The sequence below is a fragment of the Esox lucius genome, chromosome 17 (genome assembly GCF_011004845.1).
Source record: "Esox lucius isolate fEsoLuc1 chromosome 17, fEsoLuc1.pri, whole genome shotgun sequence".
In the NCBI taxonomy this organism is placed as follows: Eukaryota; Metazoa; Chordata; class Actinopteri; order Esociformes; family Esocidae; genus Esox; species Esox lucius.
In genome coordinates this window covers 18,001,644-18,027,400 of record NC_047585.1, presented here as the reverse complement: position 1 = coordinate 18,027,400, position 25,757 = coordinate 18,001,644, and the positions used below count along the sequence as shown (strand labels likewise).

The following is a 25,757-nucleotide window of genomic DNA, read 5'->3' as shown; positions in this document are numbered from 1 at the left end:
AGATGTGATTGCGCTGACTTTTACAGTAAGAAGTTGAAATCGAAGCATTACATTCATATCTTGGTAGTGTGCACATAACCATCTCCAAATATGATTCACATATTCCTGCTCCTGTGTCACATGTCATTTTTTATTTAGAAAATATGTAGTAATATTTTCTTCTGATGTGTAGCGATTAATTCTTATTTAGACCACTACTATGCTGGTTAAGCTTCAAATGCAAGACTTAAAAATGTTCAGACTAATCTTGAATAATGTTCTTAAAAATAACTTTTTTTATTATCTGTTATTCTTTTTAGATACATTTTTTAGATATATTTTTTCTATTATTTTACGTTAAATTAGAAAGTAGGGGGTTTTTCTGCTGAAATTGTAGTGATTCCAACCCACGCTTCAGCAGTGCGTGCAACCCTCAGGCAACAGCTTGGAAGACTGGAGGCCCCTGGCCACAAACTATCCAACCTTTAATAAACTTTAAAAGCAACATACATTTCAACAACATGCTAAAGGTCTACAGCATCATCTACAGCATTCCATTCCCTATGGAATGTAACAATATAAACGTTGCCAAAAACCAGACCACTTTCCCTACATGTTAAAAGAAACTTTAGAGCATATTCATCTTTCTCCAATTCTCTGCTATTTAAATCTGACAACAGAACATAAATATTCTGTGCTGTTGTCTAGTTTAGTTACCACACCAACAAAACATTCTGTAAACGTGTTATAACCAACTGACATTCTGACCACTTTGCCAACATTTTAGGCCAAAAGTGTGATTTTCTAAAATACTTTTCACGCCCAGACTACACTGAACTTGTTCCGTGCTGTCTATTGGTATGGTATTATAATTAATAGATATTCTACCATAATTATTAATCCAGAATGTCCATTATTTTATTGGATGATATGAACAGAATGTACAAAACTGTAATATCATCAGTCAATCATGAGATACAACTGTATTAGTTAATGAACTGTTTAAGTATGTGACACTTCAAATAAATTGTATTTTTTGTTTGCATCTGCAAAGTTAATGCCAACAGTAGCAATGTAGTCTTTCTAGCAATTTAATAAATGGGAAAGCACTTTTGTGTATAGTCTAAAACATTTAACTTTTTAACTGCTTAACGTGAAATAGAATATTTCTTGCACTAATAAACCCAGGTATCTTCTTTTCTGCTGCTGTAGCTCAATCTCATTTAAAACATTTTAAAATATTTATTCTGTTAAGCTTTAGATACTACTTAGAAGTATCCATCATATTCAGATCAGTGGATCATTTACATTATTGACATGTCAGATACATACATGACATGAGCATTGTAGGAGCATTAAGGCCCTTATCAGTCAAACATTTGATATTCTGTTTTTATGATATATATATATATATATATATATACTTTTTTTAAAATGAAATTATTTATTGATAATATATATATATATATATATAAATATAATATAATATATATATATATATATATATATATATATATATATATATTATCAATAAATAATTTCATTTAAAAAAAAGTTTGGTAATTCCCTCTTTGTCCACAAGCTGTTTCAAAACTAAAATACACAATATAAAAGGAACTACAGCTAGTTTGAATTGGATGGTACTTTTGGCCAACTGCATTATTTCACAAAGCTGATTAGATTTTTATAGACCACTCAGCTGGGTAAGGGGGCGGGCTGCAGACCATCAGCCAATCAGGCCTGTGATATGGAAAAATATTCTAATTGGTTTCCTTATACCTACACTATCAGACTGAGCATTTCAAGGGCCCAAGGACCCTCAGAGAATTGTTTTTATTTTTAATATATTTTAAAGTTAAATAAAATATTTAAAACTCACAAGTACTTTACTGGATACAAAGTGATGATTTATAAATCTAATCATCCTACACTGTTATATACATTATTGGGTTGTACACACATAAGTTCTTCCAAGATAATTAAACACATTGTGAAACATTGAACAAAACACCAGTGCACAAAATGTTATTTCTTAAATAAATCAAATAACAAAACTGCTTTTTCAATTCTACAATGTTGAATAAGCAAAGACGTTTGTTCTGGTTATATTTAAGGGCATTGCTTAAATAAAATGTAATTGAACTTCTTCCACTACAACAAAATAATTGTGAAGGGTTAAAGCCATCTACCACAACTTTATTTAAAAAAGTTTATGTATACTATCTTTAACTAGGGAAGTCCTAGAGAGATTTGCATTTTATTTTTCAAATTGTGCTATATGACATAAAACTAAACACTAAATAGATGTTAAAGCAGTACAAACAATCTATCCATCAGCCCTCCAATCTGGGATTTTATATGATCAATAACAAAATTATCTAGTTTTAAGTTCTTCTACAAAGTGTTACAGAGTGATGGGGCTACAAAGTTAAAACCCTTCTTACCAAACTCAGTTCTTGTTTTAGAACCATTATAACACAGTTATCTGATCTCAGATGGTAATGTCCAAGGATCTGTTGTTTGTGTTGGGCTTGAATATATAGGCAACTTCCCTAAAATGTCTTTACAGACAAACATGTCTATCACCTTAAAGTGAAGGGTGGCCATCCTGCTACGTGATATAAGATGCAGTACGGGGCTTCCTTGGAGAAGCATTGTAAAGTGTACTGAGTGTGTGCAAATAAGACCCTGGGGCATTGAGACTACATCAAGTAAGACCAAGGGGGATTTGGGCCTACATCAGGTAAGACCATGGGGCATTGAGACTACATCAGGTAAAACCATGGGGCATTGAGACTACATCAGGTAAGAACCTGGGGCATTGAGACTAAATCAAGTAAGACCCTGGGGCATTGAGACTACATCAGGTAAAACCATGGGGCATTGAGACTACATCAGGTAAGACCCTGGGGCATTGAGACTAAATCAAGTAAGACCCTGGGGCATTGAGACTACATCAGGTAAGACCATGGGGCATTGAAACTACATCAAATAAGACCCTGAGGCATTGAGACTACATCAGGTAAGACCCTGGGGCATTGAGTTTACATCAGGTAAGACCCTGGGGCATTGAGATTACATCAAGTAAGACCCTGGGGCATTGAGTTTACATCAGGTAAGACCCTGGGGCATTGAGACTACATCAGGTAAGAACCTGGGGCATTGAGACTACATCAGGTAAGAACCTGGGGCATTGAGACTACATCAGGTAAGAACCTGGGGCATTGAGACTACATCAGGTAAGACCCTGGGGCATTGAGACTACATCAGTGAAGTTCAACAAAGGTATAAAAGTGTTTTTAACAAGTTGTAGTGTTAAACGAATAGCCTTATTCCTAAGGACAAAACAGACCTATTCTCACCCGGAGCCGTATGGTGACCTTCCCGGGAATCTGCCTGCTGTTTTCAGTGGGAAAGTGCTTTTGCACCTGTGTTCTGTTTCTGAGGCAGTTTAAACACTGCACAGAGGGTAAGGTCAACACTGTGAGGTCATATATGAGTGGAGAAGACAGTCAGACAGGTTAAAGGTCAGAGACATTAGTACCACACCTGCTCATCTGAACACAACACTGTGGAAACACATTTTTAAATGTTTTAATCTATTGAAAATGTATCTCCCAGATAAAATGTGATTTTATCTAGTAACAGTCCTTAATGGGGACATTTGGGATTAACTTTATTACACATTACATAACCTTGTTTTGGCCACATTGCAATTACCTTGGCTGCTACAGGTACACCCTGATATTATATACATTTTAAATATCTTGGGAATTTACCAAATTGTTCAGATGAACTGTAAAAACTAAGGGGATGAACAGTGAGCTAAGGTTCAAATAAATAAATTTGGGTGTGTTTGCTAATTCAATTAATGTGAATTTAAAATCAAATGTAGCCAATATATAGTCGCAAAAACCTCATTGTACAAATTTGTGTGTAAGACAATAATATAAAATGGCATCTGCTTATAGTTTGAAACTAGTACATACAATATGTTTTACTATGAAGTCAAACCATGGGGCAGTTGGAAGTAAACACATGCCAAGCCGTTCATAATGGATCTAAATGCTCTCTGGTAGTACTACAGTTTGAGATTGTATCATGTACATTGGACTTTAAGATCTTATTTTATGATGATTTTATGATTGCCACAATGCCATCTCATGACAAAACATTCCAAGATAAATTACATTGTTGGTCGTTTGAGTATGGTGGGTTTTGGGCATTTGGCACTGTTAAGCAGACAGAAACTGTCTCATTTGGTGCAAGGAGTAAGGTGACAACTTGCTTTCATTTTATACATGTTCTACCAAAACTTGAAAAGGCCAAAAGAAGGGTGGAACATTTAGAATGTAAAATACCCTGAAAGGTTCAATGAAAGAGATGAGTACATAACAATCTGCTGTGACTTGTGTTTCTCTTTTCCTCTGTTAATGAATGCAGAGATGACCTGTTTGTCTGAGGAAGAGAGCAGAGGGGAAGCATGATTTCCACTCATATTATCTCTACCACACAGCCAGTGAGCCTTCAGTGGCTTCACATCCAGGGGTCCCTCAGGAAGCAGCCATCCATGAAGGTCATAGGTCAGCACAGAGAAAAAAAGAGACACTCAAACTTTCATTTGTCATGAGTTGAATAAAGTTCTTTGTTATAGAAAGTGTTTAAATGAACTTCTATTATTTTTCTATCAAGTCATGAATGCAATTAAACAGGTTTCTCACATGCAGTCCCAATAACTTGTTATATTGTACTGTGCATTGGGGACTTTCATTGCTCTTTATTGCACACAGGTGATTGTGTATAATAGTGTAGGAATATGTCTACCTGATCATAAATGGCCTATTAAAAGGAAATATTATTTACATTGTCTGCCTGTCAAGCTACACTTCTCTTTCTTACAGACATGAAAAACACAAATTATCATACTGCTAGTTATAATCTGACCACATAAAACCATCATTTTCCTCTGTAAACATAAACTAAAATATTTTTGTAAAAGAATAAAATATGATGAAATTGCTTCCATGCTTTATTATAGTAATCAGTTATTTAATCAAAAGAATAAAAAATTAATACACAGGTGAACCAAGAAAATGTGTATATGTGAGTCCAAAAACTATTACAGATAAAACACAAAGTCGCTGAATAGAAGTACAGTATTAATGGCTTTATTGATCTTTACAAGTCTAAAGCAGATAATAAAATATTTCAACATAGCTGGACAGGTAACAAAACAATGATGGGCATTAGCAGGCTATGATGCATCAATGATATATTTAAAAAAAAATCTAGTTATTTTTCTTGTACAATTACTGTAACAAAAATTTATGTGAAAGAAAAACAAAAAACATTAACCACATCTGGCCAGCAGAACCAGTTCCTCAAAATGTAAAATGACATAAAAGGATATCTAGCTAGCACAAGGAGATACATCAACCTCACCCAAGTATTCATTCTTGAATGGATAAGTAGAATTGACACAGAATAACACTTGGGTGAACATTTTAACAAAAAAAGGAAAATTATGCAGAAGTGGTTTGATGGATGAATCCATTTAAGACAAAATTGAGAGTATAGGCCTAGTACATGAAGCTAAAAGTAATATCATTATTTGTGTATGTAATATCATAAACCAGACTAGTTATTCACTTTAACAAAGTAACTTTTGGAGAAACTATTTCAAATATTTTCTGTCTGAAAAGTACAACAGTCAAGTTCAGGCCTACTAAATAGACAGTTCCATACATGTCCAGCATGCATGATTGATTATAGATGCATTACAAATCTGACATTATTTTAACAATTTTAAAAGCTGAATTGGATGATAGGTCTGCATTAAGAACTGGTATGAAATTAATAATATTGTTAAAACAAATAAGCCTATCAATAAAATCAGTAAAATAACTTTGGTAGCAGATACAAAGAATAAACTTACATAAAATATTCAGGCGAAGAAGGGTTGTCACTGGTAGAACCAGTTTCATGGTAACCATTTGAGCCAGTCAATTTTTCGCATTTCATTTTATATGCGTCCCTCTCGCGTGCCAGCCGGTTGAGCTCGTGCTTCAACTGCTCCACCTGTGTGACCAGGCTGGTCTTCTCGTGCTCCAGAACGTGCTTCTGCTGAACACGTTTATAGCGGCACGACTGTGCGTAACCCCGGTTTTTCAGGGTTCGGCGTTTCTGCTTCAGACGCATCACGTCGTCCTTGGTTAGGCCCCTCAAGTGCCGATTGAGCTCCCTCACTGACATGGAGACCAGCTGGTCGTCCGAGAAAGCGCTTTCCACATTGAGTCGTCTGTCGTGGCGATTCTGCTGATGGAGGTGGTGCGCACTAAGCTGGGAATCGGGTGAGTGCGGAGCCGAGCTGTCGAGGTCGTGCTTGTTGTGGTGATATTGATTTTGGCAGTGCATATCTTGCATTTCAGGGTGACCCGAGAGGGCGTCGGGTTGACGGATAAGTCCTTGGTACTGCTGGGCATGGCCGTTGAGGTGTGCCAACCCGTACCCTTCGAATTCCGCTTGAAGAGACTGTTGGTGACCGTGGGGTGTTGGTTGGTGCCCATTGACTGTGGTACCAATGAGGGCCTCCACTGCGTCCTCGGGTGTCAGGCCAAAAGTGTGGGGATACATTTGCTGAGAATAACCACCACTGCTTGGCGTCCAGTAAAGATCATCAGGGTTCCTCAGTTCACCCGGATTGAAACTCGGTGACGAGGGAACCGAACTGCAAGGGGTACTGACCGGGGTGGAGGAGACTGAGTCCGGTCTCTGGAGCTGGCTGCATGGCCCAATGAATGAGCGGTCGATCCCCCCCTGCATCGTCTCCTTCTTTACATCGAACTTCATCAAATCGAACTCACTGACATATTCCAATGGGGTTTTCGGCAGACCTAGATTTGTATGCGATTCGGCGGTCATTCTTTCCTGGTCTGAGGTGTCTAGGCCACTTCCAAGCGTCCCGAAACTATTATTTTCTCATGCGGTCTCTTACGACAAATTCACTATTAATTAGATTGATTTGGAGTTGAGAAAAACTCGATAAACTGTTGACAAGACGTATCATACAAACAGTAAATCCGTTAAATGTAATCTACAGTGAAAACACACATGCGTAAAAAGTGAAAGAAAATCGTTCTCCTCCCAAAAGCATATAAAGTACTTTCTTAGAACAACATACAGTAAGCGATGAATCGGACAGAAGAAAGGTGCTCTGAGTCCACGGCGGGGCCAAAAGCTCTGCATGTGTGTAGCTGTGCTGGTTTATGCTTGCGAGCGCACTTTCTTCATAAAGGACCGTTGCATGATGTCACACCGTATAGACTACACCTCCATGCTCTTCTCCAATAAAAAGACGGCAAGGAGGGTAATTTGCATAATAGCTGATGTGTGTGTTTTGACAATCCAACAGAGGTTAAATGAAGAATGGTGTCCACATTTTTTACATAGACCTGCAAAGACATAGGCTACACGTTTTCTAGGCTACTGTGGCGTACTTTATTTCATTTGTGCATATTCCTCTTTCACACACTCCCTCGACATTTAATGTAGACCAGGCGGTTATTCAAATTGTTTGTAAAGGACCATCCCGGAACTAATGCTGAAATGCAAAGCATATGAGGACTAAATACAGTATATGAATTCTGTTTGGCTTTATGTAGGGATGTAGTGTAGTTAGTACAGCTACAAAATAATAATTTAGTCACCCTAAATTACTATCTGACTTTCCATATATCACAAAACTATCACGTTTTTACAGTAACATTTAGATTTGGAGAATAGTACTCATATAAAGGTCCATCATGCAATAAAATCATTCAAGAATTCTAGAGCTGTTTTGCCTTTTGCATCCACAACCACAAATAATAAACCAATATTTTATATTCTCTGTAATCCATCAATAGCCCATGAAAATAAATGGTTGTATTCCGCTTCTGTTTTATGTGTTATTATTTGTAAGTATATTCTATGTAAAAGGACAAAGGGCTGATTATAGAATTAGAAATAGGTTCATTCTAAATGACTGAACGGTTTCTGCTGTGTAACCACCTTTCATATTTATGAATCTATGCTGACCCCTAGAGGTGATATAATGTAATATGATTGCCTCTCAAAGTAGACAGAAAAGTAATTGTAAGCTTGAGAGGTATTATTGCCTTATAGCTACCATGTAATTTATTCCTTAATATTATTATAATTTAATTTGAATCATGACTTTCTCAAAGTAACCTTGACCAAGTAAGTATGATAATATTTCCTTGTGAAATATTCTTCTTCTTGAAGCTTTCTCTTCATCAATTCTTTTAATCAGAAAAATAAACTAATCAGAATAAGTGTTGCAGTTATTCTAAACACCATTAGGGTCTTTCCCTTTATGTCTGTGTCTGTTTATACAACACCTAACCCACATGGTCAAAGGCTGCTACAAGGCACGGGTTATTTGGTAAACATAGCTCTTTCTTTTTAGACCAGTTTCAGTAAAAGAACATGGAGAAAATGGGAAGCAGCATTAACAGAAAAGCAATGGCCAGACTTCACAAAGCTGAAGTTATGATTTCTGGGGAACAATTAAGGTATGGAAGAGAGTACTTGAGAAAGACAAAAAATTAAATGTTGTTTTTATTTATGTACCTGTTGAAATGTAGTGTGGAAATCTGAAACTTAATTTCAATTTCAAAGATGTTTGCGTACTGTATTTTTTATTTTCCACTGATCATATTTTCCAATGACCCTATTTTTCATCTCATACAAAAATGTCATACCTGACATTCATTCAATAAATGTTGTATGTATTTTCTTATACATGTATATATCAGTTATAGCTGCCTATTATACATTTTACTTCACTGAAAGGTTAAGGCTACATGATGGCAAACTGATCAAGGACAGAAGGTATCATCTGCGCACCTACCCAAACTGCTTTGTGGCCCAAGAGCTTACAGACTGGCTAATCAGCCACAAGGAAGCTCCTGATCGGATAACGGCAGTCTGCCTCATGCAACACCTGATGGACCACGGCATTGTGCACCATGGTAGGAAACTTGAGTAACATCTCAGGGGAGATCAAATACTCTTGGAAAATACTCCCACAATGTATGTCCAATACCTATAATACCCAGGCCTCATGTATAGCAAGAAGCTAGGAGTCTTTCAAAGATACTAACATTAATATGCAAGATCTAAATGCTACTACGTAGGCTGATAGTGAAGTCTCTTTCTTTGTCTCCTTTCAACTCTGATCTTTTTAGTTTGTGACAAGTGCCCTATGTTCAAGGATGCAAAATTGCTGTACCGTTTCTGTCAGGATGATGGCACATTTCCATGTAACACAGAGGTGAAGGTCTTCATTCGTGGACAACAACTGTACGAACAGTAAGAACTACTTTGTTTACCCTGGGGGGTTCTATCTGGTAGGAACATGTGCCCTTGAAGAAGTCAAGCCTAGCTTGTCAGGCTTTTTTGCCTTTAATAAGACCTTGTAACTAACAATATAAGTGAAATATAATTGATATTTTTTCAAATAAAAACTGTCACTGCCTTGGTTGCATATGTTTATACACCCTTTATAATCAGGATTGTAACTGCATTCAGATGCAACCATTCACATTCTAAATCATGTACAAAGGTAATTTACCAATTTCCTGACATCAATTGAAATTATTCTGAAAAAATAATTTATTGTGGTTATGTAGGATTTCCTTGAATGTTTCTCGGTTGCATCCTGCAGAAATAGCCATGGTCTACAAAGAGCTAATTAAATATCTATGAGATTGTATTGTTTACATATCTTTTCCTGATATGGAAAGGAGTATAAGATAATTCCAAATGCATTACATGTATCATGGAACAATGGGAAGAACATCATTAAGAAGTGGAAGGAAAACAGTTCCACCAGGACATTGCAAAGATCAGGAAGTCCCTCCCAAATGTAGTTTTTGGCTGTATGTTCAGGCAAAGACAACAGAAATGATCACACAAACTAGACAGTATCCAGTGTCAAGCAGGGTGAGAGCAGCATCATGCTATGGGGCTGCTTCTCTTCAGAGGGGACAAGGACTCTCGTCAGGATAGACAGCAAAATGAATTACTCCAAATATCAGCATATTTTGGTTCAAACCCTGCTGCCTTCTCCTAGAAAGCTTAAGTTAGAGAGGAATTTTACCTTTCAACATGAAGGAAATTCACCTTTCAACAAGGACCTGAAGCACACAGCCAAATCCACAAATGGCTTGAAAAAAGGAATATAAATTTCCTGGAATTTAGGATTGAGGTTTGAGCTAGAGCTCAAACCTAAATCCTTTACATCGTACTATGCTGACTGGCCTAAAGAGGGCTGTGCTTAAGAGATCTCCCCGCAATTGATGAGTAGGATAAAAATGCAAAATCTACATGTCCTAGGTTGACAGAGATGTACTTCTTTAATCAAAGCGAAGGGTGTTTCAACAAAGTATTAGTTTCTTTCTGTTTGTTTTTAATCATTGAACCTAAACTGTATGTGTAAACATGTATACACAGGGCCCAGCTGTAAAAGAGACCTTGGTAGCAGTCTGTGTTCTTTGTTGAAATAAAGGTTTAATTAGTAGTGGGGAGTGCACACTTATGCAACCAAGGCATTGACAGTTTTTTGTATTCATTTTATTTTTCTGAGAAATAAAAAAAATTTCACCTAAATATTGTTGGTTAGAAGAGCTTATTAAAGGTGAAAAAAGTCTGGCATATTTTTTCTTGATTTTAGCCTTTACATAAACAAAAGCAGAATTTTCAATAATAGTGTGTAGACTTTTGATATTCACTGTAAATGGCTCTTGGAAAAAAGGTAGTTGCAACTTCTGTGTTATGTTCTAAGTATCTCCAAGTTTGGCTGATAAAAACAGTCAGTTAAAACGTGGTCAATTGTGTGCAGGTTTGTGTAGCTGTGATTGTGTCACTAGTATGAGATGGATAGTCCATGTTTTAATTGTGTGTTCTGCAGTCTAATAACGGGTAGAGACTCCATTCTGCAACTAAGGGAGGAGCAGGGTGTTGCATATCAGCGCTCGTTCCCTGGCTGTCAGTTGATCGACTGGTTGCTACAGAATGGAGAAATAGAGTGCCGGCGCCAGGGTTTAGAGCTGTGTCATACCTTGCTGGAGCATGGCATCATTCAGCATGGTAAGAGATGTTACCGTGTAACCTTTGTCTCATAACATTTACACTTGATAGTCTATTCAAATTCCTTTCATCAATATCACCTTGTTCGAACCCTGAATGCGTATGGGTGGAAAGCCATCGTATATGACACCATAATAAGATCATAACAAACAATTACTTCTGAATGTTTTACTAATTGCATTGGTAATTTATAAAAGCAATAACATACCTCTAGTGTTTTACTGGTGTATGGCCAACATCCCACTGCTAAAGGCTATGTTCAGAAACTCTGCATTGTGTCGTGCCTAAGAACAATAGCTATATACCACATCCCCTAATGCCTTATTGTTTAAAACAATGTACATATATTATTTTCTCCCTCTCTTCCCAATTTCCATCTTCCCTTCCCTCAGTGGCAAAGAAACACAACTTCTTTGACAGTGGGTTATTGTATAAGTTCTGCATCAACTTCCGCCGCCGGCGCCGCCTGTCTGAACTCTTGAATGAATCTGAGCGGGAGATAGAGGAAGGTGTGTCAGAGCAGGCCCCGGAGGACAACCATGATGACAGCTCATTTGTCCTGAACAAGATCATCCCACAAGAGGACTGCAGTGCATTTGAATCTGGTAAATGAAAACATAAATCCAGATCTCTAAAATACATACATACTTAGGTTGCCTGTAAAGAAATAGATTGGCTTTATATGCAATTATGTCTGGTCTCTCATGGCAGTGCAGCTCAATAAGCCATTGAAGTTGATATCCACTGTGGGTCGAAGCAGTTTAAACTCCCTGCAGATACGTTCTATTGGATATATACCCCCTGCCACATTCTCCTCTACCCCAGTGGTGAGGTGCAATCCAAAATCAGGTCAGATTGTCCATTTGTTCCTATATGACAATGTGTTTGGTTCAATATGTTACATAGACACACTGAACTGAAATGTTCAGTGAGTCTATGTGAGTCAAAATTCCAAAATATTCAGTTGGACCTATTTTTGCAGGAAACTTGCAGTCTCCTTGAGGGCAACATGGTGCAACAATGCTATTGAAAAAATAAATGTCAATACTGAAATTAAAACTCTGTATCTGTTTTTGCAGTGCTTAAGAGGAATGTGACATGTGAGGAGCTCCTGTCTCCCGGTGCACCCTATATCAAGAGAGTGTTGACGGTGAGCAACAGTACACATCTAATACCTACCTGTATCTTCTTTCTACAGTCCCCTCATAGTAGTGGATTTATATTTTAGGTGATGGGAGATGCAGTAGGCTGGGGCTTTGTGGTCAGAGGTACGGCCCCAGTTTACGTCCAGGCAGTTGATCCTGGAAGCCCTGCTGCTGCTTCAGGTGTTAAGGTAACACAAACACACACAATGAGTTACCATACACACTATAATAATAATAAAACGTATTTATTTTGATATTCTTCCGTGATCCATACTATATGCCTAGGTGCGTCAGTTTGTGTGCCAGGTGAATGGGCAAAATGTTCTTAACCTGGATTACAGCCAGGTCACCAGGCTTGTGATGACTGGACCTCGCACAGTTGTGCTGGAAGTCATGGAGCCACTGGGGTGACCAGAAGTGCCTTCCAAATCCACAAAAATATGATTTGTCTAAAGACTCTATACTGTGTGCCAGAGGGAAAAGCAATGGTGTCTTGGTAGTATATGAATAAATCTGTACTCTGCTTCCTATTTCTTAGGAGTCAAAATAAAAATTATCCCACCGCAGCTTTGTTGTTGAGCATCCATTGCTGTAGATTTCTCAGTTGTAGTTTAAGCCTGTTAATTTATAGCCTGTACATTATGTACACTAGCATCTAGAAAGACGTTTGAAATTTCAGTGCCTTTCAAAACGACATCACGGGATGCATAAGTCCACTATGGTAGCCCACTGATTCACATGTCCTGGATTGTTGTGGGTGGGTCATGAATATATTATGCTTTTGATCACTATATTTGGTTTTACGCCCAAGAAACATAGTTGCGACTTTTTAAACAATTAGGTACTCTGTGCTAAGGATAGAACAAATCTCAGAGAAAAAAACTGTATGAATTTCACTTCTCTCCCTAAACATTCACTTCCGTCCTTTTTTCCTCGCCATTTTGGATTGTATTGAGGTTGGGGTTACTTAGCTAGTTGGGAACATTCAAGAGAAAAGATTGATGATTAACGTAATTGGAGTCTATTGTGCCATGTATGCTGTCAAATATGCACTAGCATGTACCCCACATATTTTGGCTATTAGCAGTTAGCTAATGTAATGCGTATCGCAGCCCGGTGCCATACAGATTCAGCCAACGCGTTAGCTAACTTAGCAGCAGCACCGGCTTGGTGAGGACGAACAACAACTGCATCACATCATTGAGTTGGACTCAGTTTTCTGCCAGCTAGCGAGTAAACGCGTTACTTGTTAGCTAGCATAGCCAATCTCTGTATACTGTCAGATTAAAATCTGGGCTCTCCGTATTAGCGTAGTCGGGTTCGCAGACATACAAGGTAAGACTTGTTGGAGAGAGACTCAAACATGTTATAATTAACTTTGCTACTGTAGCTAACTAATCTTGGCTACGGCAAGTACTGAGGCAACTAATACACATGCCAGGCTAGCTAGCGTTACTGACCTTTTATGTGACGTGAACTCAGCCTCAGGACCTTCTATATTTTAAATGTACCGTAGGACTGTCCTTGGGCTGCTTTGTGTTAACGCTCTGTATGAAGACTACATGCTGAATTTTAAACGGGAATTTTAGATCGCTAATACATACTTAAATGCTTGCTAGCCCGCTCTCGTTCCAGCTACGACTGAAGCCAGCATTAACCTCAGACTTCAGTTGCTAACTAATTAGCTAACATCCATTGTGTCCATTTTCTTTCCTAGTACGTAAATTCATAACATTTCTTTACCTTAAATATTATAGCGAACTAGTTCACAGTTTCCAAAATGGGTAGTGGTAAGCTAGACGTCAGAAAATGTAGTTGGCTGTCTAAGTTCACTTCCAGCGTTTTAGATAAGAGTGCTGCTAAAACGATGCGCTACGATGTACAAGGTAACAATGCACGGCTAACTGGCTAGTTATGCTACCAAGCTGTTTCGCACGATTTCGAGGATGTGTAAACGTTGCACTCTCACTTTAAAAAAAAGGGCCACCTTTGACAATATAACGATGTTAACTAACCAGACATAGCTACGCTACCTAGATATTTCCTAAGCCTAACTTGCACAGTTAAGCCAAGTTGTCCCATCCAGGGAGGCTACTACCAGCAGCTAAATGTTCCTAGTTTTAGCTTGCTGCAGACACGCTAGTTTAGAGTCAAGCTACCTAGGCCCATAGATTAGTTTCGGCAGTGTTGTAGTGAACAAAACATTGGATGTTTACAAACTTGAAAGCCCATCATTTGTGTGCCATCCATCCTGCGTGCGTTCTAATATGGTCTTAAGTCAACTGCATATGGTCGTAACTAAAGTAAATGTCACTTATACCTGACTTAGTATACTGCCACTGTTACACAATTCCGGCTGAGCAGGCTACAATTGCTTTGAAATGAGTAGTAGCAAAAGATTTGTCCCTGATTTTATTCATGATTCTTGCAGACTGGAAAGATGTATCAACTCCCTGTGAACAACCTTACTAGGATACGAAGAGCGAGAAAACAGGTGAAGAAGGCGCTTAGCGACATTGGACTGGAGTACTGCAAGGAACAAGCAGAGGTGAGCCTTACGTGTTTTTCCATAACGTTTACCTAACAGCCTGCTGTTGAGATGTATTGGGCCAGTAAATGAAACGCTGTTGGTTTTAATCCCAAACCAACACAATGCAAAGCCTTGTTATTCTGCCAAGAAAGGTAACCTTAATTGCACAAAGGTTTTTGTTTTTAGTATTCTAACCTGATGAAGTAATGGTAAAACAAAAAAGTATCCCAGTGGTTGGAGCAAATGACCAGTTGCCGAAAGTTTCCTAGAGCAGACAAGGTAAAACATTGTTCTTTCCCTGAGCACCTAACCCAGATTGTTGCTGTGTAAGATAATGTATTCAGCCAATATACACTGGTACTATGAGGTTACAAAAAAAGAGTATGTGCCCAGGGTGTTATATTCAGATTTTGTAGTATGCTCCATTAAAGCATTGTGGTGGTAGTTTAATAAACATACTCCAATTTTACAACATCCAGGATACAGTTATGAGAATTCTGATCAAATCTCTCTCCTCTTTCATAGGACCTCAAAGAATTTTGCCCAGATGAGAACTATGTGAAAAATACTGTTGGCCTGGAACTTTGTTCATGGGATTCATCATTCTCCAAAACACAGGTAAATCCCTAGATAGGTTACCAATCACTAAGACCGTTGTCAGGATTTTTGACAACCAATTGCAGTGTTCCAACTGATGGCAGTTGTCATATGTCCGACACCTGCAGCTAGCACATTTGGATACTTGGAAATTGTGGGAGTGTTTGTTTAGGTCTCACGTGGGTTGTGGGAATTAAGGAAACTTTTCCTGAAAAATCCTGTAAAATACACTGCTCCAAAAAATTCAGTTAAAGTTCAGGGATATCAATCCATCCGGTGAGGAAGGATTGTGAATCAATATCAGGTCTGCCATTGGTGCCCCATTCTCTTTACAGATGAGATCACACTCAGTATATGTGACAGACGTGAAAGACGCTTAGGTGAATGTTATGCTGCCTGCAACATCATCCAGCATGACCAGTTTGGTGGTGGATCAGTGATGGTTTGGGGAGGCATATCCTTGGAGGGTCGCACAGACCTCCACGTGCTAGCCAATGGTACCCTGACTGCTGTTAGGTACCAGGATGAAATCCTCAGACCTTACGCTCGTGCAGTGGGCCTAGAGTGTGTTGGCAGTTCCTGGATGATGAAGGCATTCATGCCATTGACTGGCCCTCACTGTCTCCATTCACGTTTTAAGGTTTGTCAAATGCGCTGAACAACACAGTGTCATCCTGCAGACCTGCACTGTGGAATTCTTGTGACATGGCCCTTGACAACTATGTAGTGAGAGTTAAGAAGAATAAATAAGCAAGAATATAGCCAGACCAAAAAAAAGGAACAATATACATAACACTGTAAACTAGCAGCAGTTTAAAAAAAAATACTGTAAATTAGCAGCAATCTGGGTAGTATTATTGAACATTGTTGATATGGCAAGTATGGCAGTAATATACATAACAATGGTAAACTATCAGTAATTTGGAGGGATTATTGAATATTATAGATACAAATAAGTGTAATATGCTTATGAATGGTGGCATAGCACTCAGCGAAAATATAGCAAGAAGATAAAGCCAAATTATACATGAACTGCTGCTAGTGTACAGTGTTAAGGAGTTGAGAGCCTCTGGGACTTTATGTATTGGTGCATCAGACGCCGCCAAGTAGCGACACAAACTGTCCAAGTCTGGGAGGAGGTCCCCAGGACACCATCCGGCATCTCATCAGGAATATGCCCAGACGTTGTCAGGAGTGCATATAGGCATATGGGGCCATACATACTACAGAGTCACATTATGAGTGAAATTTACACAAGTTGGAACAGCCTGTGATTTCAATTGTTTACTTAGATTTTTGGTTTGTTTGAATCCAGCCCTCAGTCGGTTTGTGATTTTTGGTTTCCTTTGACCGTTGTTACGTCATTTTGTTCTCAACTAATCACACAATGTACAGTACATTTTGATCTTTAATATATTTCGTTCTTTGAAACCCGATGTGTGATGTAAGTGTTCCCTTCATTTATTCTTTTGAGCCGTGTATATACTGTACCAGTCAAACGTTTTATATTTCTATATTCATGACTATTTTCCACAATGTAGAATAATAGTGAAGACCTCAAAACTATGAAATATCACTTTCGGAATCATGTAATAAACAAAAAGGTGTTAGATCAAAATGCATTTGATATTCAAAATAGCCACCCTTTGCTGTGATGACAGCTTTGCACACTCTTTTCATTCTCTCAACCAGCTTCATGATGTAGTCACAGTTTAATGGGTGAAGTGGAGAACTTTGTGTTTGACACTAACGTCTGAGTAAAGTAGTACTCCATGGAACCAAAATAACTGGTGCACTGCCCGCAGCAGTGGGATTAAAACCAATAAATGAATCAATGTAATAATGATAAAGGGTAAAGATATAGGGAGCCCCTTTGACCCGTAGACTTATTTTACTGCACTCTTGAGGATTTTTCAAGGGTCTCTGGGAAATGCGGTCCCCTGCCATTTTATTAAAATGTGTTCTGTCTCTATTTTCAGAAAGATATGTATTTGTGTTGTTTTTTGTTGGGTACAACCTTACTAGTTTCTGAGTGTTCCTAAGCAAAGCAGAGATCCTGTAGGAAGGTTGTGTGCATAAAAACATTAACAGTATGCTCTAGGAAATAGTTTTTTCAAATGATTGACTCAGACATGGAAAACTAGCTGTACTCTTACTCAGTCCCCAGAGTTAAGAAACTCTGCTCTGAGAAACATATTCCTCAGAAGGCTAGCAGGGATTTAAGGCATTGAGAGCTATGGCAAAACCAGTTGTTCCTAAAGAAGATTACAAAAAAATTAATGGCTAATTAAAAGTGCACTAGTTGTGCTGTTGTGCTTCCTGAAATTCACAGCGTGTTGGAGTTTTTTTGAAAAAGCAATTATACTTTTGTTCCACTGTTTGCTTGCTCTGCTGGTTAGTAAGCTAGCTCTGTCATACTGCCTACCAAACAATAGATAATACCTATATAGTGAGACAGTATATATTAGCTCAATATATGTTAGATATCTTGGTGACAGGTATGCTATTTTTACTTTAACTTGTTGCAGCTGTGATGCATAGAAGATGATTGGATGGAACACAAGTTCTATCTTTGAGCAACATATTACTTAGCGCAGAGTGAGAGTGTTTGGTGCTCTCAGGTCTTGGCATCTAATCTGGTTTCCAAGGAATACGTACCTTAGTATATGTAAATCTGTGACAGACAAATTTGTATGTTATGAATTTGCAAGAACCTGTCATGTTATGAAAGCTACTAACATGTATCATATAATTAAGGGGTAATTGAGCTTCGAGGGTCAGTTGTCAGAGGTTGGAACAGTGACCGAAGGTTGCAGTTATTTGTTTTTGACAAACATGAACTAGTTTTGGGTGACATTCTCAAACTCCTGTGTATTTGTGTGTTTTACAGGAGTACCGGTCAAAACCTTTCTGCTGCACAGAGTGTCACTTCTCTTCCAAGTACTACTCAGGCTACAAGAACCACTTCCGAAATGTTCACAGGCACAACTTTGAGAACCGCATCTTGCTCAATTGTCCTTACTGCACCTTCACGGCAAGCAAGAAGACTATGGAAACACACGTGAAGGTCTTCCACATATCCAGTGCGGCGCGTCAGGGTCTGGGATCCTACCAGGGGTCTGCTGTGGGGCCTAATAACAAAGTGGAGAGGGCAATGTACTATTGCAAGAAATGTACTTACCGGGACCCTCTGTACAACGTTGTGCGACGGCACATCTACAGGGAGCACTTCCAGCATGTGGTCTCACCCTATGTTGCCATGGTCTCAGAAACGTCAGTCAAAAATGGAGCCAATGCAGTCAATGGCAACAACATTCTCTGTAAACGCTGTCAGTTCTCAACCCGTAGCTATGAGGCGCTAGTGCAGCATGTAATTGAATATCATGAGCGCATTGGCTCTCAGGTGACAACCATGATCGGACATGCTAATGTTGTGGTGTCCAGGCCCCAAAGCTATGGGATAGCTCAAAAGGGTGCTGTGATGACTGGGGGTCGTACCCTGACATCTGAACAGGTCAGTCATATGGTGGGGGCCCATCTAAAGCAGGGGCCTTCTGGACTGAAGAATATGACCAGTCAGTCCTCTGTGGTTGGCCAGCGTTTGTCCATTCCTGGCAATACTGGTTTGGGAGAAGGCAGGGTGTCCTCCTTATCCAATAATCTAACATCACCCTCAGGAATGCAGGTATCTGGTACCAATGCTAGTCTTACATCCCAAACACAGAAGTGGAAGATATGCACGGTCTGCAATGAGCTCTTTCCTGAAAATCTGTACAGTGCTCATTTTGAGAAAGCACACAAGGCTAAGAAGGTATGGGCAATTGCTAAGTACATCATGAAGATCCACAACTTCACTAGTAAGTGTTTGCTTTGCAACCGATATCTGCCCAGTGACACATTGCTAAACCACATGCTCATCCATGGACTAACCTGCCCACAGTGTCATGCCAGCTTCAATAATGTGGAGAAAATGCTGGATCATGTGGGGCAGGCTCACTCAGATGATTTTGTTGGTCCTCCAGCCTCTTCCCCGCTTACGTTTGACCTCACGATTGGGCAGGCTAAAAACAAGATCATACAGCTCATAGTTATAACCTATAACATGAAGGAACCTGTTGCTGCCCAGGAGCAGTCAATGGCTTCCCATACTCAGAACAGCTTCCAAACTACACTGAGGGGTTTATCTTCAAAGATGCCAGAAAGAAAGAATGACATGCTGGCCAGAAGTCAAGCCACTGTGTCTGGCAGCAATGAGGTTGGCAAAACCCTTTGCCCACTGTGTTTTACCATCCTAAAGGGTCCCATCTCCGATGCATTGGCACAACATCTGAGGGAACGACACCAAGTGCTTCAGACAATGCACCCTGTTGAGAAGAAGATGACCTACAAGTGCATCCATTGTTTGGGTGTGTACACTAGCAACATGGTGGCCTCCACGATCACTTTGCACCTTGTGCAGTGCCGAGCTGTGGGCCTGGCCCAGAAAGGCTTGGGACCAAAGTCTTCCTTGACGCTCAACTCGTCTGGTGCAGGTTTCTTGAAGCGTCAGCCACCCACCCAAACCATGTCTGACTCCAAGAGGATGAAGATGAACAATGATGTTGGATTTTCCCCCATGACTATGAACAAGCCAGGGCAGGCTACTGATCTAGTTTTGGACCCCAGAAGCTATGAGCACAAAACGTACGAGGCACGAAAAGCCTTCCTTACAGCCTATTTCAATCGTCGCCCTTATATAACCTCACAGGAAGAGCAGAAGCTTTCTACGAGCCTGTGGCTCTGGAAATCTGACATTGCCAGTCACTTCGCTAATCGACGAAGATCGTGTGAGAAAGACTGTGAGACCAGGAAATGGAAGGTGCTACTTGGCTTTGACATGCAGGCACTGAAGGGAGTGAAGCATGACATGGACTTCGAGGAGAAAACCAAGGTCCTTGTCACCTCTGTTGAGAAGGCCTTTAAGTCTAAGCCAGCACTTAACACAGACCAAAACAAGCAATGCGAGACAATTAACTGTACCCTCAAGCTAAGTACTTACACAGAACCCATATCTATTGACTCATCTGATAGTGAGTCAGAACAAGAAAACTGTTCAATTGAGAATGGGAAAGTTGACACACCAAAATCTGTGGATGTCGCTTCACAAGAGAAGTCAAACCTACCAGAAGAAATCTCTACAAGCATTGATGGGCCAAGAGAGGAGATGGGCACTTACCAAGATGCCTGGACTGCTTTCTGTTAGTCTACTACAAACTCTTTAGGCCAAAAAAAAGGTGCCTTCATTTGGGAACATGATGCGTCAATTTCAGAGAGCAGTCTAAATGACCTGCATTACAGGTGAAGTAAAGTTTGATGTGCAGGCAATCCTTACTGTGCAGTTCTTTGGATATAGGGAAGGAATTAAAAACTGACAGGACAAATGAAGACATCAAAGTGTGGGATGCACATTTTAAGTGAACAAAAACTAAGAAATTAGAAAGTACAATTATGGAGAAATACAGTTAGGTGCAGAAATAATTGGACACTGACAAAATTTTCATAATTTTCGCAACTGAGAATCAATTCAAGTGCAGACTTTCAGCTTTAAATAAAGGGGTTGAACAAAAATATTGTATGAACAGTTTAGGAATTAATTTTTTTTTATATACACAGTCCCCTTATTTCAGGGGTTTAAATGTAATTGGGCAAATTAATATGATCATGAATAAAATGTATTTTTAATACTTTGTCGAGAATCCTTTGCAGGCAATGACTGCTTGAAGTCTGGAACCTATGGACATCACCAAACGCTGGGTTTCCTCTTTTGTGATTCGTTGCCTTTACTGCAGCTGTCTACCGTTGTTGTTTGTTCGTGGGTATTTCAGCCTTAAGGTGTCTTCAGCAAGTGAAATGTATGTATGTGCAATCGGGTTGAGATCAGGAGATCAGGTCTCCATCATTGCAGAAAATTCCACTTCTTTGGCTTTAAAAACTCCTAGGTTGCTTTCGCAGTATGTTTTGGGTAACTGTCCATCTGTAAAGTCAAGCGCCATCCAATCAACTTCACTGAATTTGCCTGAATCTAAGCAGACAATATATCCCTATTCATAATTCACCCATCTGCTTCTGTCATATCATCAATAAACATTAGTGACCCAGTGCCATTGGAAGCCATGCATGCCCATGTCATCACACTGCCTCCACCATGTTTTACAGATGATGTGGTATGCTTTAGATCATGAGCTGTTCCAAGCCTTCTCCATACTTTTTCCTTCCCGTTATGCTGGTACAGGTTGTTCTTATATTCATCTGTCCAAAGAATGCTGTTCCAGAACTGGGATTACTTTATTTATTTTTTTATGTTTTTTGGCAAAGTCTAATCTGGTCTTTCTATTCTTGAGGCTTATGAATGGTTTGCACCTTGTGGTGAACCCTCTATTTGCTCTCGTGAAGTCATCTCTTCATGCTAGACTTGGATAATGATATGCCTGCCTCCTGGAGTGTGTTCTTCACTCCGCTGGATGTTGTGAATGGGTTTTTCTTTATCTTGGAAAGGATCCTACGATCATCCACCCCTGTTGTCTTCCATGGACATTCGGGCCTTTTTGTGTTGCAGAGCTCACCGGTGTGTTCTTATTTTTTTTCTTCTCAGGATGTACCAAACTGTTGATTTGGCCACTCCTAATGTTCATGCTATCTCTGATAGATTTTTTAACTTTGCAGCCTAAGGATGGCATGTTTCACTTGAATTTAGCACTCCTTTGACCGCATGTTGTGGGTTTACAGCAACAGCTTCCACATGCGAATGCCACACCTGGAATCAACTCCTGACCTTTTACCTGCTTAATTGATGAAGAAATAACAAAGGAATAGCCCACACCTCTCCATGACACAGATTTTTTGTAAATTGTCCTGTTACTTTTGTTCCCTTGAAAAAGAGGGGGCTACATATTAAAGAGCTGTATTTCCTAAACCCTTCTTACAATTTGGATGTGAATAATTTTCAAATTAAAGCTGAGAGACTGCATTTTAAGCACATGTTCATTATTTAACTGTAACTTGAATATATTTTGGTGAACAGCCAAAACCAAACTTCTCAGTGTCCAATTATTTCTGGACCTAACTGTATATGAAAACATCTGACTCCATCTAAAACAAAAGCTGGTTATGTTCAGATAAAAAAAAAAAAAGAATGGTGCAAATGGTGCAAAAATGTATGGCTTCTGTAACTAATATTGGTGGTAACATTGTACATATTTAGTAGGCCTACATTAGATTATGCATACATTCAGACTAATGTCTGTCACAAAGTTTTAAGTGAAATAAAAAAAAAATCCCTCTTCATATAGGCCTATGGCTGTGTATTGTCCTCCTAGCTCTGAGAAAGTTCCCCATATGATGTATTATTGTTATTTACGTTTTAGAAATAGCAGGGTAACATGTATGCCTATGTTCACTTTTGATTTAAATAAAGAAATTGGTTTAATAAAGCTGTTTGCAAATAACCTTACCATTGGACTACTAACACTGTCAACTCTATAAGGTGCGACCCTAACTGAATTACAAGAACATTATGCTGCAATGAAGTGAATTCTACCCATTCCATGTGTAGCACCTTTAAACAAAATACCTTCCAATTGTACAATGAACAAAATACCTTCCAATTGTATTATTCTAGTAACAATTTTTATTTTAAATGTTAGAGTAATAATCATTGTAGGTTATGATATGATGGTGAGTAGATTATTTGGAAGAAACTTCTAGCAAAAAATAGTCCCACAAAGGTTTGAAACTTAATACAATTTTGTGAGACTTCCAGGAATCGTGAATCACACCAGACAGATTCTCCTTGGTGAACTAATTTTTTAAAACAATAGCTATGAATATAAAAGGCCTATTTGGAGATTTATTTCTGTACCTAATTGATGTTTGAAGAACAATGACTGGCTGTATTGTACATTTTCATCTGAGAATCGTGATTTCTATATTATCAATTTCTTTGAAAATCTTTTGCAATTACTTATTCATGCGCAGAGCAATATGAATCGTCTAATTGTACTTTACATAGATGATTATAAATGCACAGTCCAAGTATACGATACATGGTAGCCTGTATGGAAGTCCACAATGAAAAAATTGTGTAATTGAAATGTCAATTATCCTCACATTTTACACTGTATCTTTCCATTTAATTAGGACAAGTTCACAAGAGATCTTTAGTGTTTCCCCCTTTCTAAATATTTTTCTCTATTTCCGATTTGGCGTTGCGTGGCCTGGTCTGTATATTAATTGAAGAACATTCTCAAGCAGATTTTCTAAATGCTAAATCTTACAATTTGTATGGAAGTAATGGTGGTTACTGTGATATTGTTCACAGATTGTTTCTACTGCCACACACTGGTTTGAGTGAACTGCCAGTTTATTACATCTTAGGAAATCCTGGAAAAACCCTTTTAAATGGTAAACAAGACATTTAATATTCACTTTGAGTCACAGTTTACGCATACTAATCAGTTTACAACAGTATAAACAGCATATCATGAGCATTTGTGCCTTAAGAAAATAGACAGTGCAGTTGTGCAGAAAAATTCAAACAAGGAAATCCTTCAATTATTCCATATTAACAGTAATTTCATCTAAAATTGGAGAAGTTGGAAAATGTTTTTATGCCTTTCTCAGAATCAAATACATGTTTCTTCAGAAATATGTATTTTTTGTTGCAACGTACTTCATTCCAAAGATGTAGAAAAGTATCTAACGACAGAGCACTGTGGGGAAATATCTAATTTCAATTAGTGAAATTGATTTGTTTTCCAAGGTGTTAAATTGCACATTATGAAGTGAATCAATAAAACATGACTGAGTGGAAAAGTCAAAGTACACTGTTTACTAGGAAACGTAACCCCACCGGATCTGTAAGGTCACGCATGTTAAGACAAATGTCACCACTGAGTATGTAAACAGGGTTTCATCAATCTACACTCGTTATTACATTTCTTGTCCGTTAGTACACAAAGCAACAAGAAAGACTTACTTGCAGTTAGTGGTGAGGTCGAACAGAACCCAACAAGCTCCGGACATCATAGGGAAAGATTTGAATATGCCCGAACCAGACCATCACTGATACACAGCTGACGACTGGTATGTATATTAAGCTCTTGTTCTTGTGAACTACCTGGAGGCCACAAAACAGTTGCCAGCCCATACCACTGAAGGTGTGCCACATCCACTATAGTATGTCAATCTTGCAATATCATGATAGCCCTAATAACCAGTACCAATATTTACATACATCAGTCTCTAATTATACATTAGCATTAAATGTGTATTGTACATTACATAGATTAATAGGTGATGTCATTGGAATTTCTTATCATTAGAAGTGAATTTTGAATTCTAACACATCTATGTAAGACTTTCATGTGTATTTTAGTCTTATTTGGTATAATAAATCTATTAAGATCAGTTTATATCTTATCTACACTCATGTCAAAGCTGACCTTCAATAAAGTGCTTTGGGAAACTGAATCGCCTGATGTAAATACAGGTGCTGGTCATATAATTAGAATATAATCAAAAAGTTGATTTATTTCAGTAATTCCATTCAAAAAGTGAAACTTGTATAATGTATACATTGAGCATGCTGTACATGCTCATAGTTTTCATGTTCATAGTTTTCAGTTGGCCAACATTTCTAAAAATCCTTTTTTTGTATTGGTCTTAAGTAATATTCAAATTTTCTGAGATACTGAATTTGGGGTTTTCATTAGTTGTCAGTTATAATCATCAAAATTAAAAGAAATAAACACTTGAAATATATCAGTCTGTGTGGACTGAATGTATACATTATACAAGTTTCACTTTTTGAATGGAATTACTGAAATAAATAAACTTTTTGATGATATTCTAATTATATGACCAGCACCTGTAATTGCATTTCTTGTCAGTAAGATCTATGTCACTCATTGATAATAATGGGATTTCTCCAGTTAAAAAACATATTTATGGGGCCTTCATAAGACATAGAATCTTCTAACAAAAACTGGAAAACATTGAATGTTGGTTGTTTACTAGACTTAAAATAACAAAAATTGTAAACCACTATCCTGGTCAAATAAATTGCAGATGATTATGGATAGATATTTTCTATTAAGGTTGAAATCTTACCTGATAATCTGTTTAAAAAACTATATTTGCCAAGATGAAAATAGTTATGTCCTACAACAACAGTAATACCACTGGCTAGAGGAAAGACATTTTGTAATGCAAAAAAAAGGTCCTTTAAAATTACAATAAAACGTAATTGAGCTCTACCAGAATGATTAGAGCAATTTCAAAATAAAGTTACCCCTCCGTACTGATTATGCTAGAACCTT

General features: G+C 38.3%; 3 protein-coding genes and 1 long non-coding RNA gene across 8 annotated transcripts; 2 read left to right on the top strand and 2 right to left on the bottom strand.

Moving 5' to 3' along the window:
- Positions 1 to 5,125: 5,125 nt before the first annotated feature.
- Positions 5,126 to 7,247, bottom strand: mafbb (v-maf avian musculoaponeurotic fibrosarcoma oncogene homolog Bb). The gene has a single exon (XM_010881913.3). The coding sequence runs from the start codon at positions 6,898 to 6,900 to the stop codon at positions 5,911 to 5,913; it is 990 nt and encodes a 329-aa protein (XP_010880215.1). The 5' UTR covers positions 6,901 to 7,247; the 3' UTR covers positions 5,126 to 5,910.
- Positions 7,248 to 8,457: 1,210 nt separating this feature from the next.
- si:dkeyp-97e7.9 (DEP domain-containing mTOR-interacting protein) lies at positions 8,458 to 12,700 on the top strand. 2 transcript variants are annotated; one of them, XM_020055921.2, is made up of 9 exons: positions 8,458 to 8,552; positions 8,833 to 9,011; positions 9,228 to 9,351; positions 10,952 to 11,130; positions 11,523 to 11,735; positions 11,842 to 11,979; positions 12,210 to 12,280; positions 12,359 to 12,463; positions 12,561 to 12,700. In XM_020055921.2, exons 1-9 carry the CDS (start codon positions 8,467 to 8,469, stop codon positions 12,684 to 12,686), a joined length of 1,221 nt encoding a protein of 406 aa, XP_019911480.1. In that variant the 5' UTR covers positions 8,458 to 8,466; the 3' UTR covers positions 12,687 to 12,700. The 2 variants fall into 2 exon arrangements, with proteins under 2 accessions (XP_019911480.1, XP_019911479.2); XM_020055920.2 differs by lacking the exon at positions 8,458 to 8,552 and having other exon boundaries at positions 8,929 to 9,011; positions 9,228 to 9,342.
- Positions 11,121 to 14,697, bottom strand: LOC109616825. Of its 3 annotated transcripts, none has more exons than XR_002198105.2 (3): positions 14,019 to 14,697; positions 12,310 to 12,449; positions 11,121 to 11,618 (listed from the first exon to the last, which is right to left on the bottom strand). It is a non-coding gene; the product is annotated as an uncharacterized LOC109616825 (long non-coding RNA). The 3 variants fall into 3 exon arrangements; XR_002198104.2 differs by lacking the exon at positions 14,019 to 14,697 and adding an exon at positions 13,736 to 13,993; XR_004574683.1 differs by lacking the exon at positions 14,019 to 14,697 and adding an exon at positions 12,606 to 12,710.
- On the top strand, positions 13,256 to 21,184 carry adnpa (activity-dependent neuroprotector homeobox a). Of its 2 annotated transcripts, none has more exons than XM_010881915.5 (4): positions 13,256 to 13,445; positions 14,707 to 14,823; positions 15,331 to 15,423; positions 18,293 to 21,184. In XM_010881915.5, exons 2-4 carry the CDS (start codon positions 14,716 to 14,718, stop codon positions 20,642 to 20,644), a joined length of 2,553 nt encoding a protein of 850 aa, XP_010880217.2. In that variant the 5' UTR covers positions 13,256 to 13,445; positions 14,707 to 14,715; the 3' UTR covers positions 20,645 to 21,184. The 2 variants fall into 2 exon arrangements, with proteins under 2 accessions (XP_010880217.2, XP_010880216.2); XM_010881914.5 differs by having other exon boundaries at positions 13,256 to 13,610.
- Positions 21,185 to 25,757: the final 4,573 nt, after the last annotated feature.